We start from the raw sequence: 15698 nt of genomic DNA, 5'->3' as shown, positions 1-15698 counted from the left end.
GGTTAGGCAAACGCCCAGCATTTGACTGCGTGGCCGGGGCTGTAGATATAATGGTTACGGCAGGCTGTTTCTCCGTAGAGTATAATGGGGAGTTCATAGCCTCAAACTCGACCTCCAGGCCAGCCCCTTGAAGTGTCTCCAGCAGTACATAAAAGTTTGAAAGAGTGAGGAGGCTCTCGTCATCATCCGGAGAGAAAAAGGGAAGAGAACCCCGTCAGCCGTCCTTTGCCCCGACTGTTTTCCAGGTGTTCAGTGGATCGGTCACAGTAACGACACTGGCGGGGACCTTGGCGGCATCATCCATGGCGCCGGGTTTAGAAGCTGGATGTAGTGAATCCACCCGTGAGAGGAGTAAAGACTGTCGCCGGAGAACATCATCCAGGAGGGCCTCTATGGAATGGAGCTCAGACTTCAGGTTGGCTGCCTCGGCGTTCGCGGAGAAGGCACCAGACATGCAATCCTCGGTGGTCATAGTCCTTTCATCTAAGGTAAGGGTTATCTTGGCTTCGTTACTCTGGATCTCTTTGTCTTTCAGACTAATTCAGTTTCACCTCAGAAACAGCTAAGCTCCGGAACATGCTATCCGTTTCTGATGCAGAAAGTTAGTTCATGCATTCATGACCTCTATACTAGATTACTGTAATGCATTACTAGGTGGTTGTACTGCATCCTCAATAAACAAGCTACAATTAGTCCAAATTGCAGCTGCTAGAGTTCTTACTAGGTCAAGAAAATATCATAAAACACCAATTTTATGATCTCTGGCCACCTATTAAGTTCCGTATCAATTACAAAGTATTGCTACTGACCTATAAGGCCCTAAACGGTTTAGCTCCTGTGCATTTAATGGATCCTCTATTGCCCTACAATCCCTCATGTTCTTTAAAATTACAAAAATCGGGGCTTCTGATAGTAACTAGGATATTTAAGTCCACTAAAGGAGGGAGAGTGTGTTCACAATTGGCTCCTAAACTCTGGAATAGCCTTCCTTGTAATGTTCGGGGCTCAGATTAAATCTAGATTAAAGACATATCTTTAACCAAGCATTCACATAATGCATCTCATAACCCAGTGGTGGAGCGTCAGGGCCAGCAAGGCCTTCTCTGCTGGCCTAAACACTATCAGAATCACTGTCTTGCATTGATGTCATTTATTTTCTTTTTTTTTCCTGTGAATGTGTATTAAATTATTCCCAATAGTCTATTCTCTTAACTTCATAGCTTTTTTCTTGGTCGCGCTGCTTCCAGTAGTGTATGTTTATGTTAGAGCTTTTATCCAATCATATCTCAGTCTCAATGTGTTGCCATGAGCAAATAAATCTGCCTAAAGGCCTTCAGAATCAATCGTGCAGGCGCCTGTTGCTTAAAAATGAATGGGAATGTAACGGTGCTCTTTAACCAATCAGATACTGATATCAGATTTAATCAACCAATCAGATTTCGAGATGGCGACACTGGGGCCATCTAGAAGGCTTAGAATAACGTCAGCCTTTTCACGTCTTTTGATTGGATAGTCAGAACCCGTGCTACAGCTATAGTCAGAGCAAACCGCAAACGGAATCTGTACAATATAAAAACATTTACGTAGCGATTAAATACAGCTTTTTTTATTTTACAAACCACAATGGCTGACAGAGGAGAATTCGTTAATTTGGTCACAGATTTACTAGCAAAGCCATTTTCAAGACGGACTTTTCAAGAAAAGCGGGAAATCATAATGAAAGGTCGGCCAACCCCGAAGCTAGCAGGCCTGTCCCAGCCGGGGAAAGGGTTTACCCGCCGATTTCATTGCAATAACTACGAGCGGTACCCTTGGCTCACAGCCTCCGAGGAGCACTGCAAATTGTATTGCTGGGAATGCATGTTATTTGCAGTCGATCGACTTGGTGTTTGGAGCCACACTGGGTTTGCAAACTTGAGTTGTCTAACTAAAGCAGCAGCGAGACACCAAACCACGGCCGGACACTTACAAGCAACGGTGCTTTTGAAAACTTTTGGGGAAACTCGAGTGGATCTACAGCTCAATGAACAGATGCGCAGGGAAACGGAGCTCCACAACGAAAAGGTGAAGAAAAACAGGGAAATATTGAAAAGACTGATAGATTGTGTCATATTTTTGGGGAAACAAGAACTTTCGTTTCGGGGACACGATGTAAGCGCTGGGTCCACAAATAGAGGCAATTATTTGGAGCTTCTTTCTTTTCTCGCTGAAAATAACACTGACTTACATTACCACCTGTCCACGAACAAAGTGTTTTGTGGGACGTCAGGCACAATACAGAACGACCTGATTAATGCCATTGCTGAAGTGATGGGAGAAGAGATTAAAAGGGAGATTAAAAAAGCACCCTTTGTCGCTGTTATGGTGGACGAGACGACAGACGCGAGTAATGCAGCGCAGCTCGCACTGGTCCTGCGTTATGTGACGGACACGGGTGTCAAGGAGCGCTTTGTCAAATTTGAAGATGTCACCAGTGGCAAGCGAGCCGATGACATTGCTGCTCTAATTGTCAGTTTCTTGGAAGAATGCGAATGCCTAGATAAAGTTGTGGCACAGTGTTTTGATGGCGCACCGGTCATGTCATCTGGACTAAATGGGGTGCAGGCTAAAGTCAAGGAGAGGGCACCTATGGCCTTATCCATACACTGCTATGCACATCGACTGAATTTAGTACTGACTCAAGGGGCCTCGAAGCTAAAGGAATGCAAGATATTTTTTGCCCACCTAAATGGCCTAGCTGCATTTTTCTCCAGATCCCCTAAGCGCACGCAACTACTGGATGAAATATGCCAGCGGCGTCTTCCTCGTGTGGCACCAACACGGTGGCAATACACATCAAGATTGGTCAGTACAGTTTTTGAAAAGAGAGTTGCCCTAAAGGAGCTGTTTGACCACATACTGGAACATCATGATGAGTATGACGAGGACTCTGTGCGATGTGCTGATGCATTTAATGCACGTCTGGATGATTTTGAGTTTTGTTTTTTGCTTCACACATTTAATGGGATTTTTGAGTATTCAGATGTGCTTTTTGCAATACTACAGAGCAAAACATTGGATGTACAATTCTGTCTGGCAAGGGTGAATGAGTTTTGTGACACCATTGAGCGAGAGAGGGGCCAATTTGGTCAGATCTATGAAGCCACTGCGCGCATCGCAGGCGCTCCGAGCGCACGGAGAGGGCCAGCACAAGGAGACCTTCGTGCACACTACCACCAACTCCACAGCACTGTTCTGGACAACATTCTTTGCCAGATACGAAATAGATTTCAAGACCACGAAAAATTAATGTTTCTCTCCCTCCTCGACCCCCAGCAGTTTCAGACATACCGGAAAAAATTCCCGCAGGCAGCCTTCACCAGCTTGACACAGAGTCACGGAACATTGTTCGATCTGTCCCGGCTAAAAACAGAACTGACTGTAACGTATGCCATGACAGACTTTGAAGGCAAAAGTCCAGCTGATCTCCTTCATTTCCTTCAGCAGAAAAATCTGTGTGAGAGCATGGGGCAGCTACACACATTGGCATGTTTGGCGCTGACTGTCCCTGTGTCCACTGCTTCTGTCGAGCGGACATTCTCAGCCCTAAAGAGAATTAAAACGTATGCCAGAAATAAGACTGGACAGACTCGACTTTCAGCATTAGCCTCCATGGCGATAGAAAGGGACTTATTGTTGGATCTGAAACGTACAAATAACCTGTACAACAGTGTAATTGAAGTCTTCTTGAGAAAAGAAAGGAGAATGGATTTTGTGTACAGATAATCAGTTTTGGTGAGTAGGCTATAATGCATTTTATTTAGCCTACATTTGTTTATACAGCGAGTCAACTTTGGCTAACTTGTGCCCCGTTTTTGCCCCATTTTTTTCTGTGCTGAATATGATTTCTTTTTTATTGTGAATTTATTATCGAAAAATATATATTTTTTATTTTCATAAATTATTTTTTTAAAAACATTTTCATATGATCAAAATCGATTTTTTTTTAAAATAAATGTGGGTTTATTTTTTTATTATTATTTTTTTTTATTATTGATTGACTGACAGATTTGTTTGTTTATTTAATTTTTATATAAACTGCCTGGGTATGTTGGGGGGAAAGATGTTTTTTTTTTTTTTTTTTTTGAAAACTTTGTATATATTTTTTTTTTTATGAAAAATACTTTGTATATATCACCTGAAAGAAATGTACTATATTTTTATTGTTCAAAAGAAACACTTGGTAAACTTTAAGAACAATTTATGCTTTTGCGTTTTCTTTAGTAGAATTTGCACAAAAACACACACTTTGCCTTCATTTAAAATGTAATTGAATTTAATTTAAAACAATTCCGTGGTCGGAGAACTCAAACGGTAGCTACTAAAAAATGCACGGAAAACCGAGAGACGCGATATGTGAACGGCCCCTAGGGTTTCTTGCTTTAGTAATGGCATTCATTCTCGCTGCATGAGAGATACCGTCTGTGATGCAACCGTCTGTGATGCAACAGCCTGTTGTACTGCGTTTATGTATAATATTGATGGTTTATAGTCGTGGCAATAATGATGGTAGCCTATTAAGAGGTGGATTGATTCGGGTAGGACACCACTGAAGGCCTAGGTGTGAAATGCACGCCCCGCCACTGTCATAACCTTATACTACCATTATATCAGATCAAATGCACATGATTATATTTGCTTTAAAATTTTATGAACAGAAGCTACGCTAATTATTTCCATTTACTTTTCTGTTTTGAACAGCAGATACGCTACTTATTTCCACTTGCTTTTCTATTTCATCTCAGGATGCCCATCCTGAGGTAACTAGAGAGTATGTTAGCTCCAGTTTGGATCTAGCCTCTTATGAAGACTTCAGATGCCCCAACACATGTGAAGAGACAACACCTCCTGCAAAGACTTCAGATGAAGCAAATGCTAAATATTTCTAAATATCCTAATCATTTGTTAGCAAACATGTATTCATTACTTCATGAGCTCATTGTTTCTGCCTTAAATGCATTGTTTAAATTAATACATTATTAGCCAACTGTGTGATTTGTATAAGAACATTTCTGAAATACATAACTTGGACACAGTCACCTCTGATAGCAGATCACTAAATTGTAATGTAGACACATACATTTTCTAAAAAGCTGCTTTGAAACAATAGGTATTGTGAAAAGCTCTAAACAAATGCATGTGAAAAATGTCAAATAGCGGCCCATAGTAACAGCTGCTAATAAGGCATCTAAGTATATATTCTATGGTACACACACACTGTTAGGATAAAATGTATGATGCACAAGGCCCTTACCATTCTTTTGTAAGGGTCATCTATGTGGTTGGCAATATCCAGGAGTTCAGAATATTCCAGCTCTTCACTGACACGCTGTAATAAATTAAGCGGTTCATTGAGAGCCACTGGCATGGAGACCCGTGACAAATCCTTCCCAATGTTGTTGTACAGGATGGTAAGGATTCCAATATGGCTGTTATCTGTGCTGTGTGCAGGAAGCACTGTGCGCCGTCCAGTGACCTTCAGAGCATTAGAAGGCAAATCTTTTGCGCTGGAAACACTGGCTCTGTACTTCTCATTTGCAGCTGCTGAAAAATGAAGTAACATACCAATAAATGGGTGAATGTGCACAAAACTAAGAACACCTTAAGTTTTCAGTAATTGTAGACGTACTGTGACCTTCCTCTGGTTCAGAGTTGCTTGTGGTGACATCACTCAAACCAGATTCGTCAGACATTTCATTTTCAGACAAATTCTCACAAACCACCTCACTGGCATCAAAATACTCAGCTGTAGAGTCAGTCACTGAGGGTGTACGATACAGCTTATGGTCCTGAGCGGGGGTGGGCTGCATAATAACAAAAACATTTTTGGATTAAATAAAAAAAATTACTTTAAAACACAGGGCATGGGGAAGCACACACCTGATCCTGACGCACAGTACAGTAGGACTCATCTGAGGAATCGGATGACAGTGACACAGAGTGAACTCTGGTTAAACGTGACTGCAGCTCAAGCTAAAAACAAAATAAACAGTCACAAACTGACACAATTTAAGGATAATAAATTGTCGCCTCTAGCTTGCTTAGTTGGGGACACTTAATATTCAACAAATAATGTTGATCTGATTGTACTGATGCTGTTGTATGAGAACTGAACTGAGCCGAACAATGACAATTTTTTTGCAGAACTGCTTTATAAATTAAATTAACTAATTAATATTTGATGATCTTCACAACAGAACTGAATCAACACTGAACTGACTTCAGCTGAACAACAGCAGAAATGCACAATTTTCCAGTTATCATCGTAAAGCTGCTTTGAAAAAATCATAAAAATCGCAATATAAATAAAGGTGACTTGACTTGATAAAAAGCAAGACAGCATACAAGACATACAGCACATACAACCTATAATTTAAATTCATTCCTCACATTAAATGGTAAAAAAAAAAAAAAAAAAAAAAAAATTCTGCCTGGCCTACTCATAGGCAAAGCAAATGTATGAGCATGTGCTTTTAAGGGCTAACATGCTTTCAATTACCACAAAATATTTAGCTCATCCCTCAGTCTGCAGTAACAAATCTTGTTTATAGGTGACAATAGTAATAGCAGCTCACGCTGTAGTCATAAGTGTACACACCAGAAACATCTTGAACAGTGAGCAACAATTTACCTCTGAAAGGGTCGTGCACAATGTGGCCAACTGATCTGAGGTTGACTGCCGAAGGTCTGGTCCGGCCCAAGCCTGTCTGACACGCTCACGCTCCAGAGCCAGGGATTCATGGATGGACTTTAAAGATGCATGTACTATAAAGACAGAGACCAAAACCCCAAAAAACACATTTAATCTCCCAGTACACACTTGACTTTCATGCATCGCTTGATCAAGCAGTTAGGGTCAATCTTGGTGCATTCATTAGCTGCATGTCTCTTCAGGTTTGCTTTCACAGGAATGCTTTAAAATTTAATAATTTCCCCTTTTCACTTGTAATCCCTATTAGTTTCAATGGCGGAGTCAGGATATTTTCATAGGGGTGGCACAGAAATGTTTATTCAACAAAAATAAGTTTGACTAAAAAGTACTCAATTGTTTTAGTGCCTATACAGCACAACTGAATACAATTAATAGTACTTAAAAAAAAAAAATCAACTTCACTCAATTACAATTGTGTAACGACAGACAAATCAGACACAATTATTTGGTATATGTACCAAAAAAATCTTTAAACTTCACTCTGGGATCTGTGGTCCCATCCCCCAAACAGGGCAAGAAGGTCCTACCACGATCAGATAAGTTTGTTTTATGGGTGTAAAAGAATGTAACCACATGCTCAAGAGAGAGAGAATGGGAAGACAGAAACAATCTTTAATACAGACTTTGTTGCATTAATCATAGACGAACTGATCTATAAATGAACATGCATCCCAGAAACTGTGTGAATGATTGACTGTCTTGTGTACTATTATGTATATACTATGGTATGTATTTTATTATACAACCAACGGTCAATGTAACCTTACCTGTATCATGTCTCCTATCTAATTAATCCTCATTTAATGACTCACACTTTGATGCACATCACCTTCTCTTAGAATGCAGTGTGGGTTTGTTATATCTATCTGAGCATTAATGAACAGAAAAGAGGTAAGGCAGATGTCTAACCACACTTGAGATAGCGTCATAAATCCTCCCCACAGAGGAAACTCCCCTCAGAAATTCCTCCTTTCTGATTGGTTGAGCCAGCCCTGCAAGGTATGCCTTTTGTCAAGCTTTAAAAGGCCTCTTCGCTAGCCCTTCCCTCTCTTCTCTTCCGGCCTCAACTGTGGCTTCTGCTGATACTGGGGAACCAGTAAATCCAGAAAACTGCAACCTTACCATCACTGAACGGGTAACGATCAACTCTTGGCATTCTCGGCACTTCAGGATGCTGTGCTGTCCAGCGTGGCCTCAGCAGGCCCGGGCTGCAGGCTTCGACTCACAACAGCCATGTGTTCCCTCAGGAGAAAAAGGACTCTCTCAACCACAACAGCGTCGAAACCACCATGCAAGTTCATCATATTTTCTCCATCCAGCAGAGAAGAAAATGACTGCAACTTGTACAGTGACATTTGCCACTCAAGGACCCATCAACGAACTAAATTTTCAACCACTTCAAGAATTGTCCACTGCACAGACCATGCAAGTATCATTTTAATGAGGTGCTCTGAAAATTATAAGCTGATGGTACTTTTCATAGTTAAATAGACCTTTTCCATAGTTCCATTTCCTGTTTCCGGTTCCATATCACTCACCATTTTACCTATGCATGTATGTATGTATGTATGAATGTATGTATGTTTGTTTAGTTTTAGTTATGTTTGTGAGTTAGTTAATAAAACTTGTGCACAATATGTATTTGGTTTCTGATTCTCTGCTTGCAACAAAGTCCATTTTACGATCTTGATCTTGTTACATGCTCTAAGCGCTGTACATGCTAAGAAATAATTATTTTTCGGTGGCCATGAAAGATACACTTTTCTTAGAATAAATGAATAATCAAAAGAGTTTGTTGGAACTGATTAATTGATTGGAATATTAATTTAGCTACCTCAAGTTAATCTAATTAACTGACCCAAATATTAATAAATCATAATTGGTAATTATGAGTTATTAATATTTCCCCTTTGAGCTAATATTGTTACAACTGTCTTAATCCTAAACTGTAAGATCTGCTTCAAAGACTTGCAACTGAAATTAAGACTGAATGTTTAACATAGAATTGTTGCAATTTATTTTGGCAACTAATTGAATCAAACTTAAAATTAAACTCATTACAAAAGGAAAAAAATGTTCTCTTTAATCCCAATGTGCAACAATGTGAATATGATAAACGAGGCTGCACTTAAAATAAATGACAGAATATAAATTGTAATTTTATCCAGATATTTATGCGATCCATTTCCATTTGTAATCTGCCAACTAACGCAAAATGGTGCCTGTTTTCGAGTACAAATGAAAAAGACTCGCATTTATTTGTGCATTAAATTACAGATAAAAATTACATTTAATCTGTGCCTTATATTGTGAGCTCACATAGCAGTCACTTACATATATTTGAGGGTAACGTTCATAAAATGAGACGCATAACAAATGCATGCATTTTTTTACGTTTTGACGCCTCTTGAATCATCTCCACATTTAATCATGTTGTATTTACCCAAATGTTCAGAGATTTGTATATCTATGTAATATTCAGGTGACGCCGAGTCTCCCTCGGCACCTGTGTTTTTTTTGGGGTTTTTTTCTCGTTCTTGATTGGTTTGCGTCTGGCACTGAGGCAAAATTTGTATGCACACCTGAAAAGTCTGTGTTGTGGTCATAAATAAATGGTTCTACATTTAAATAAACTCAATTCTGATCAAGATAAAACAGACAAATGGCAATTGTGAGGGGGGTGGCCAAAGGGCCCTAGCTCTGCCCCTGATCAGCATTGTTTACAGGAATGCTAAGCAGGTAAATACAATATTTATTTTTTCAAAATGAAGGAAATCGCTTTAAAATATATTGTCACTAAATGTTCCAGTTATAAACCTTTTTGATCAAGGCAACATACATATGTCACGTAATACAGACATATATTACAGTGATATTTACAGTGAAAAAAATCTAGTTTTTATGGTTATTCATGGTCTTTTGTAGTTGTGTTAATGCTTTTACACTTTTCTTAAAGCTGCTTTACAGCAGAATTAAATTCTGTTTGGATCACTTATGTAGGATCTGAGAACAGATCCAGAGATGATTCGTTCAAACAGAATTCCACAAAAAAACCCAACTTAACACTCTAAATCAGGCGATCTGCCATTTGAGACTCCATTCAGTCGGAGCTAACTAACAAACCCCCCAGCTAAGTACTTTATGGCCATGTAAGCTTCAAAGAGATGAGAGCCTAGCTAAAGGAAGAACGTTGCCAAAGTTAGGTAGTTTGTAAAAGACTGACTGGTTTGGAAATAGCATAGCTCGAGCCCCACAAAGATAACGCCAGAGGTTGTTTGATCCCACGACAAAAGATTCAAAACAGACCTTCCTCTTCTTATAACCTCAGTTTGACATGAGCTCTGAAACAAAGGGCTGAAATATCTTAAAACCACAGAGACTGAGACTTTACATATCAAAATACACAAGATCATCCCAAAACAATGCTTGCCGTACTTAAATCAAACATAGTTCAACTGCATAATTCTATATCATGTCTACAACCTATATATGTGACTTATGCTTAGATCACACATTATTCATGCAATTATCACACATTATTCATGCAATTATTATAACTATTGAATGGTTGATTGATCCTTGTTTGGTACCAATGTGTGTGTCTGTTCATAATTCGGAAGATGACGAATGAAATCTGTGTAAAATATATCGTATTCTTAAAATAGGAATCGTCTAAACTGTACTCTCTGCTTAGAGCGGGAAATTAAGAAACCACAGATACTGTAAGTGTAATTTATGGCGAGAGGAGGAACAGCCACCTCTGAACTAAAGACAGAGTCTAATTGGTCAGAACTCCCCTGAGAGGTTGGACAGCCATTTGAGTTTAAAAATCTTAGGCAAAGTATTAGACAAGTAGACAAACAGATGAAGGTGCAGATCAAGATCAGAAGAACATGGGTTAAACAACTTCATTCAAGCCATCTAACTACTCTCGTCTCACTTTTCCTTCTCTTAGTTTCTTTTCTGCTGAGAGTCTCATTTCTAAGTTAAGTTTTGCTGCAAAGTTTTGGTCAACAATTTAACAGCAAAGCCCGCTTCCAACTTCAAACTCCATCCACCCGCCAACACTACCATGTGATTGGCCACCCAAGACATCAATCCAGACACGATGAGACCGCCAGCCGAACCAGGGAAACCCCATTTGAGTAGAGGAGGGAATCCCCAAAGGAATGCAAAGACAAACGCAAGTAGCCTCCAGACTCTAATTGAACTAGTACATTGATATAAAATGTAATTCACCTAAGAAAGGTTTTAAATTAATGAAGGTTAAATTAATGATTGATTGTTTGTTGTTTGAAACTTGGGATTTCACTCTTAAAACTCATTCTTTTCTTCACTTTCTTTCTTTCTGCAACTCATATGAATGTGTGTGCTTGTGTTAGATATAAGTTTTGTGTTAAAATAATCAAAGTCTTGTTTGTATTTAAAGAGAAGTGTTCTTGTGTTCTGTGATTATGAATTTAATGTTTATTTTGTTTTTTGAATTTGTTTTTTGAATTTGTTTATTTTCCTGTTTATCATTGTACAGCTGCTTTGAAACAATATGTATTAAATCACTATATAAATAAAGGTGACTTGACCCGACTACAAGACTTTAATTGGCTGTGACCAATGAGAGACACAGCCAAAATGTGCAGTGGTGGAGGAGGAGGATGTTGAAACTGAAAATTGGTGAGCATCATCTTTGGAAGTCCTAACTTGTACTCTAAAATGACTTGGCCACATAAAAAAAGAAAAAAAAGCCACCAACAGCCAATCAAATTTCAGCAGTTAAATTATAAAATCTGAAAGATCTACTGCCACAAAAATGAATATTCATAAATATTTTTTTTCTATTTTTTTTTTTTTTTTTTTTTAACAATGAATCAATTCATGTTTCTTCTGAATCATTGCTTTAAGCCTTAACAGGAGTCCATCTAATTATGTACATTTGTCATTCTAATTTTATAAAACACATTTTTTCGATCTCATTCTAGGGCCGTTTGTAAGATCTTCGCTAAACTTTGCAGACATCTGCTCTAGACCATGCTGGCAAAAAGTTACCAAAGAGATTTTGATCCATTAAATCATTTATGCTCAAGAGGCTAACAGCAAATTCTAAACGATCAGCAATTTCAACTGAAAGATGAAATCTGTGATGTTAATGTTGAGACACAGGATTAGAAATATTTTAATCCTAATCAGTTTCCCTTTGAATGGCAATAAATGAATTAACCTAAATCATATTTATATAACTTGTGTAGTAACAATCGTTTTATATAATTAGCATACATCGAAACCTGTTAAATACGTATAGGTAATTAAATGTTAATAAAACATGTCAAGTTTACAGACATGCATACGTTTAAAAGGAAGAGATGTTTTTGTTTATAGAAATTTGATATATTATCTTAAGACACACTTCTTTAATATTGTGGTATGAATACTGTAACAAATGTATTGCTCATTGGTAGATCATGTTAGTTACATAAATGTTAAATAATGAACCTTATTATAAAGTGTTTATAATGTTTTATAGAAAGTTGACCTGCAAATAATACCTTCACATTCATTTGAAATTATCCTGTGACATTTAAATTTAGATAAATAGTATATCATAGGATTTCTGTCAGGACCACTACCGTCAAATACGATTGACAATAAGCAGTCAGTTTGGATTGGCTTTATGGTTCCGTTCTGGGCGAGAACTCCCTGCGCATCCATGCAGCCTAGCATGGATAAGAGCAGGGAGAGCAGCAATAACCCCCCTTGGGTAAACAGAACAGAACCAACATGAAAGTTTGCAAATATATTTAATTCAAGATTTTAAAGTACAACATAATCGAGAATTACTCTGATTCAAGGGGAATCAGAATGCCAAATCCTGACTGGGCAAGAGGAGGAGCTGGGGATGGAGGAGGGTAATTAGCTCCTGAGAAACGCGATCGCTGCTGATAATACTGAAGGAGCTTATATATGTATACGGTGATCAGCGTCGTATTCCTATAGGTTGATGTGGATCAGCTGAGGGTCAGCTGATGCGAGCTTGACTAACGTGACCTGCCAGAACTAACGCTACGCTTGATGTTTAACAAGTCCACACATACAGTACATTTTAATAACATCTTATGACAGTAAGCTTTTTCGCTAACACTTCAAAATAAGGTTTCATTAGTTAACATTAGTAAACTACTTTTGTTTTGTTAGCATTTGTGAATCTTAATTTCAATATTTACTAATATATTATTAAAACCAAAAGTTGTATTGTTAATGCACTGTGAACTGTATTTTTAGTCAAATAAAGGATCAATAAAAGGATGACTTAGCATTAACAAAGGATTAATACATACACAATGTATTGCTCATTGTTAGTTCATGTTAGTTAATACAATAAATAAATGTTAAAAAAAAGTAACACTTTACAATGTCAAATTTTTTAAGAGGATTTTACACTTCTCTCTTTAAATCTTAAGAGTAAGAGGGAATCAGGTGCCCCATTTGACTCCTGTGTGTTGCAAAAAAACGTTACCAATAACTTTAACTTGGTTAAAGTTATTGGTACTTTAACTTTAACTATGGTCATCAAACCATAACTTGGAATCTTTTAGTCTAACATTTTTAGCCCCTTTAATCAGTTATTTTGGTTCAAAACAAACAATCTACCATGCATGCTATAATTCTGTCAAAACATGACTTCTAAATCGGCTAAGCAGAGAAAAAAGAAACAAAAACTCTGTAGATGACGCTGCTAGCGAGCTTAACATGGTGGCGATGGCCAAACTCCTGGAACAATATCATCAGGGCCTATCAGCCGAATTTAAAGCAGCCATCTCAACGCTCGAGGAGAAAGTTGATCACATTGACCACGTTGTCAGATCACACACATAAGATTGAGTGCCAATGATTTCGATCGAAACGGAATCAAAGCGAGTGCCAATGATTTAGACAAGTGTGTGCAGGCGTTGGAATCAACCTGTGCCACACTGGCTGAGAGTAGTGCAATGCTACAAGATAAAGTTGCTGACCTTGAATCACGCAGTCGTCGAAAAAAATACTCAGATCGTAGACTTACCGGAATCACTCGAAGGGCCGCATTCTTCAATTTTCTTTACACAAGTACTCTTAGACATTTTTGGGAGAAGACATTTTACCCTCTCCGCCAGAGATTGACCGAGCACACAGAGCTCTAATTAGTAAACCAGCGACCGGGAAGAAACCGAGGCCAGTCATCATTCGGCTCCATCGCTACAGTCAAAAAGAGATGATCATCCAGGAGGCTCGAGCTCGAAAAGAGGCAAACTGGTTTACCAAGGCAGCCCTGTCACAATCTACTAGGATTACGCACCTGATGTGGCAACTCAACGCACTAAATACTGGTCTGTGATGGCAGAACTATACAACCTTGGATACAAACCAACTTTGTTTTTCCCTGCAAGGCTTTCTATCTGGATCAAAGATGGAGGTAAGAAGATGTTCTCTTCGCTGACGGAGGCTGAGGACTTTGTTGCATCTGCCCGCTTCTTGGAGTCGGAGCGTGTGCCATAACGTGGCTAATATATTGTTAATTATCCGATAGTCATCCTGCCGGTGTTGTTAGTATTGCTTTTCTCAGTTTTCTGACGGTTGAAATTGATACAAGTTGCAGGAACTATTTCAATTGGGTTCCCAATGTAAACCCCAATGTGAACATTCAGCCAGTGTGGTGCTGAACCACGCCTCTCAACTGGGACTCTCTGATCCTTGGAGATTTAAAAACCCTCAAGACAACGTTTTTTCTTTCTTTCCCCATGTTCATCTTAAATTTTCTAGATTATTTTTTTTTTTTTTGGTGGATAATAAATTTTAACACTGTATTACCACATGCACTTACCAGCCATTAGTGGTTTATGATCATGCGCCAGTATCTATTGACTTAACTTTGCCTCCTAATAGACGGTCGCCGCCACCCTAGAGATTCAACTCCTCCAGAATGTCAGATAGTGTGTTCAAAGTTTTCCTTTACTTGCAGATTAATTTTTACTTCGAACTCAATCAGACCTCAGACATTAGTAGTCACATCTTATGGGAGGCTTTCAAAGCATTCATTCATGGCCAGGTAATTTTTTATTCCTCACAATTGAGGAAAGCCGAAAGACTTAGACAGTTTGTCAGCTATTGTAAATAGTCTAAGTTAGATGTCTCTAATGCCTCTTCCCCTTCGCCTGCCCTCTATGCTAAACTATGCTGAAGCCGGGAACAATTACATCATAAGAAGAATGGTGTCTACGCTAATATTAGTCTCTCTGTTTATCCCGAGGTTTACCGCAGTCCGCCGGATCCAGATCTGATGAAGGACCCTGGACACGACAACAACGCAGTCCTGAAGTGTCAACTAGTCTCTCCCCTGTGAAGGTCCCCCTTTCTCCTTCCCTTTACCTCTGTACAGATAAAACGTTGTCAAAATAGTTCGTTCACAAGGCTACTCGGAAGCGATAAATAATTCTGCGAATGAGCGGACTGGAGCGCATTAAGTGTTTTCTGTTAGAACGGTGTCGTGTAAGCAACCCCTAAGTTAATAACTAATGATCTTTGCAAACGGAAGTGAATCGATCAAAACTAACTTTAGCAGGACAATAACTTTATTCTAGAGCTGCTGTAAAGCCAAAACAATCTCTGTTACTTTAATTCCCTATTATCACTGTAAAGCTGCTTTGAAACAGTCCAAATTGTTAAAAGCGCTATATAAATGAAGGTGACTTGACGAAAATCCATGATACCAGGAAAATCTCCTGCCATTGATGGCTTTACTGTTGAGTTTTATAAAGCTTTTGCTCCTCTTTTAGTTCCTACTTTAGCAAAGCTTTTCAGTGACTCCTTTAAGGTGGGCAACCTTAAATATATATGTATGAACAGCAAGTTTGTTATGCCTTGTTCAGTGGGGAGACCAAGTATTTGATACACTGCCGAGACTTTGCAGGTTTTCCCACTT

General features: G+C 38.7%; 1 protein-coding gene across 3 annotated transcripts in view; it reads right to left on the bottom strand.

The window, feature by feature from the left end:
* Nucleotides 1-15698, bottom strand: part of LOC307162534 (oxysterol-binding protein-related protein 7-like) — a 272901-nt gene that overhangs the window by 107426 nt on the left and 149777 nt on the right. The window contains exons 11-14 of one of the 3 annotated variants that reach the window (XM_079877912.1): nt 6671-6804; nt 5920-6012; nt 5669-5843; nt 5294-5583 (exon numbers count right to left, since the gene is read on the bottom strand). In XM_079877912.1, coding sequence (XP_079734038.1) covers nt 5294-5583; nt 5669-5843; nt 5920-6012; nt 6671-6804 — 692 coding nt within the window. The remainder of the gene's footprint in view (nt 1-5293; nt 5584-5668; nt 5844-5919; nt 6013-6670; nt 6805-15698) is intronic. The other 2 variants (XM_079877913.1, XM_079877914.1) reach the window with 2 other exon arrangements.

The sequence above is a fragment of the Squalius cephalus genome (genome assembly GCF_949319135.1).
Source record: "Squalius cephalus genome assembly, chromosome: 8".
In the NCBI taxonomy this organism is placed as follows: Eukaryota; Metazoa; Chordata; class Actinopteri; order Cypriniformes; family Leuciscidae; genus Squalius; species Squalius cephalus.
This window is presented reverse-complemented; position numbering and strand designations above follow the sequence as displayed.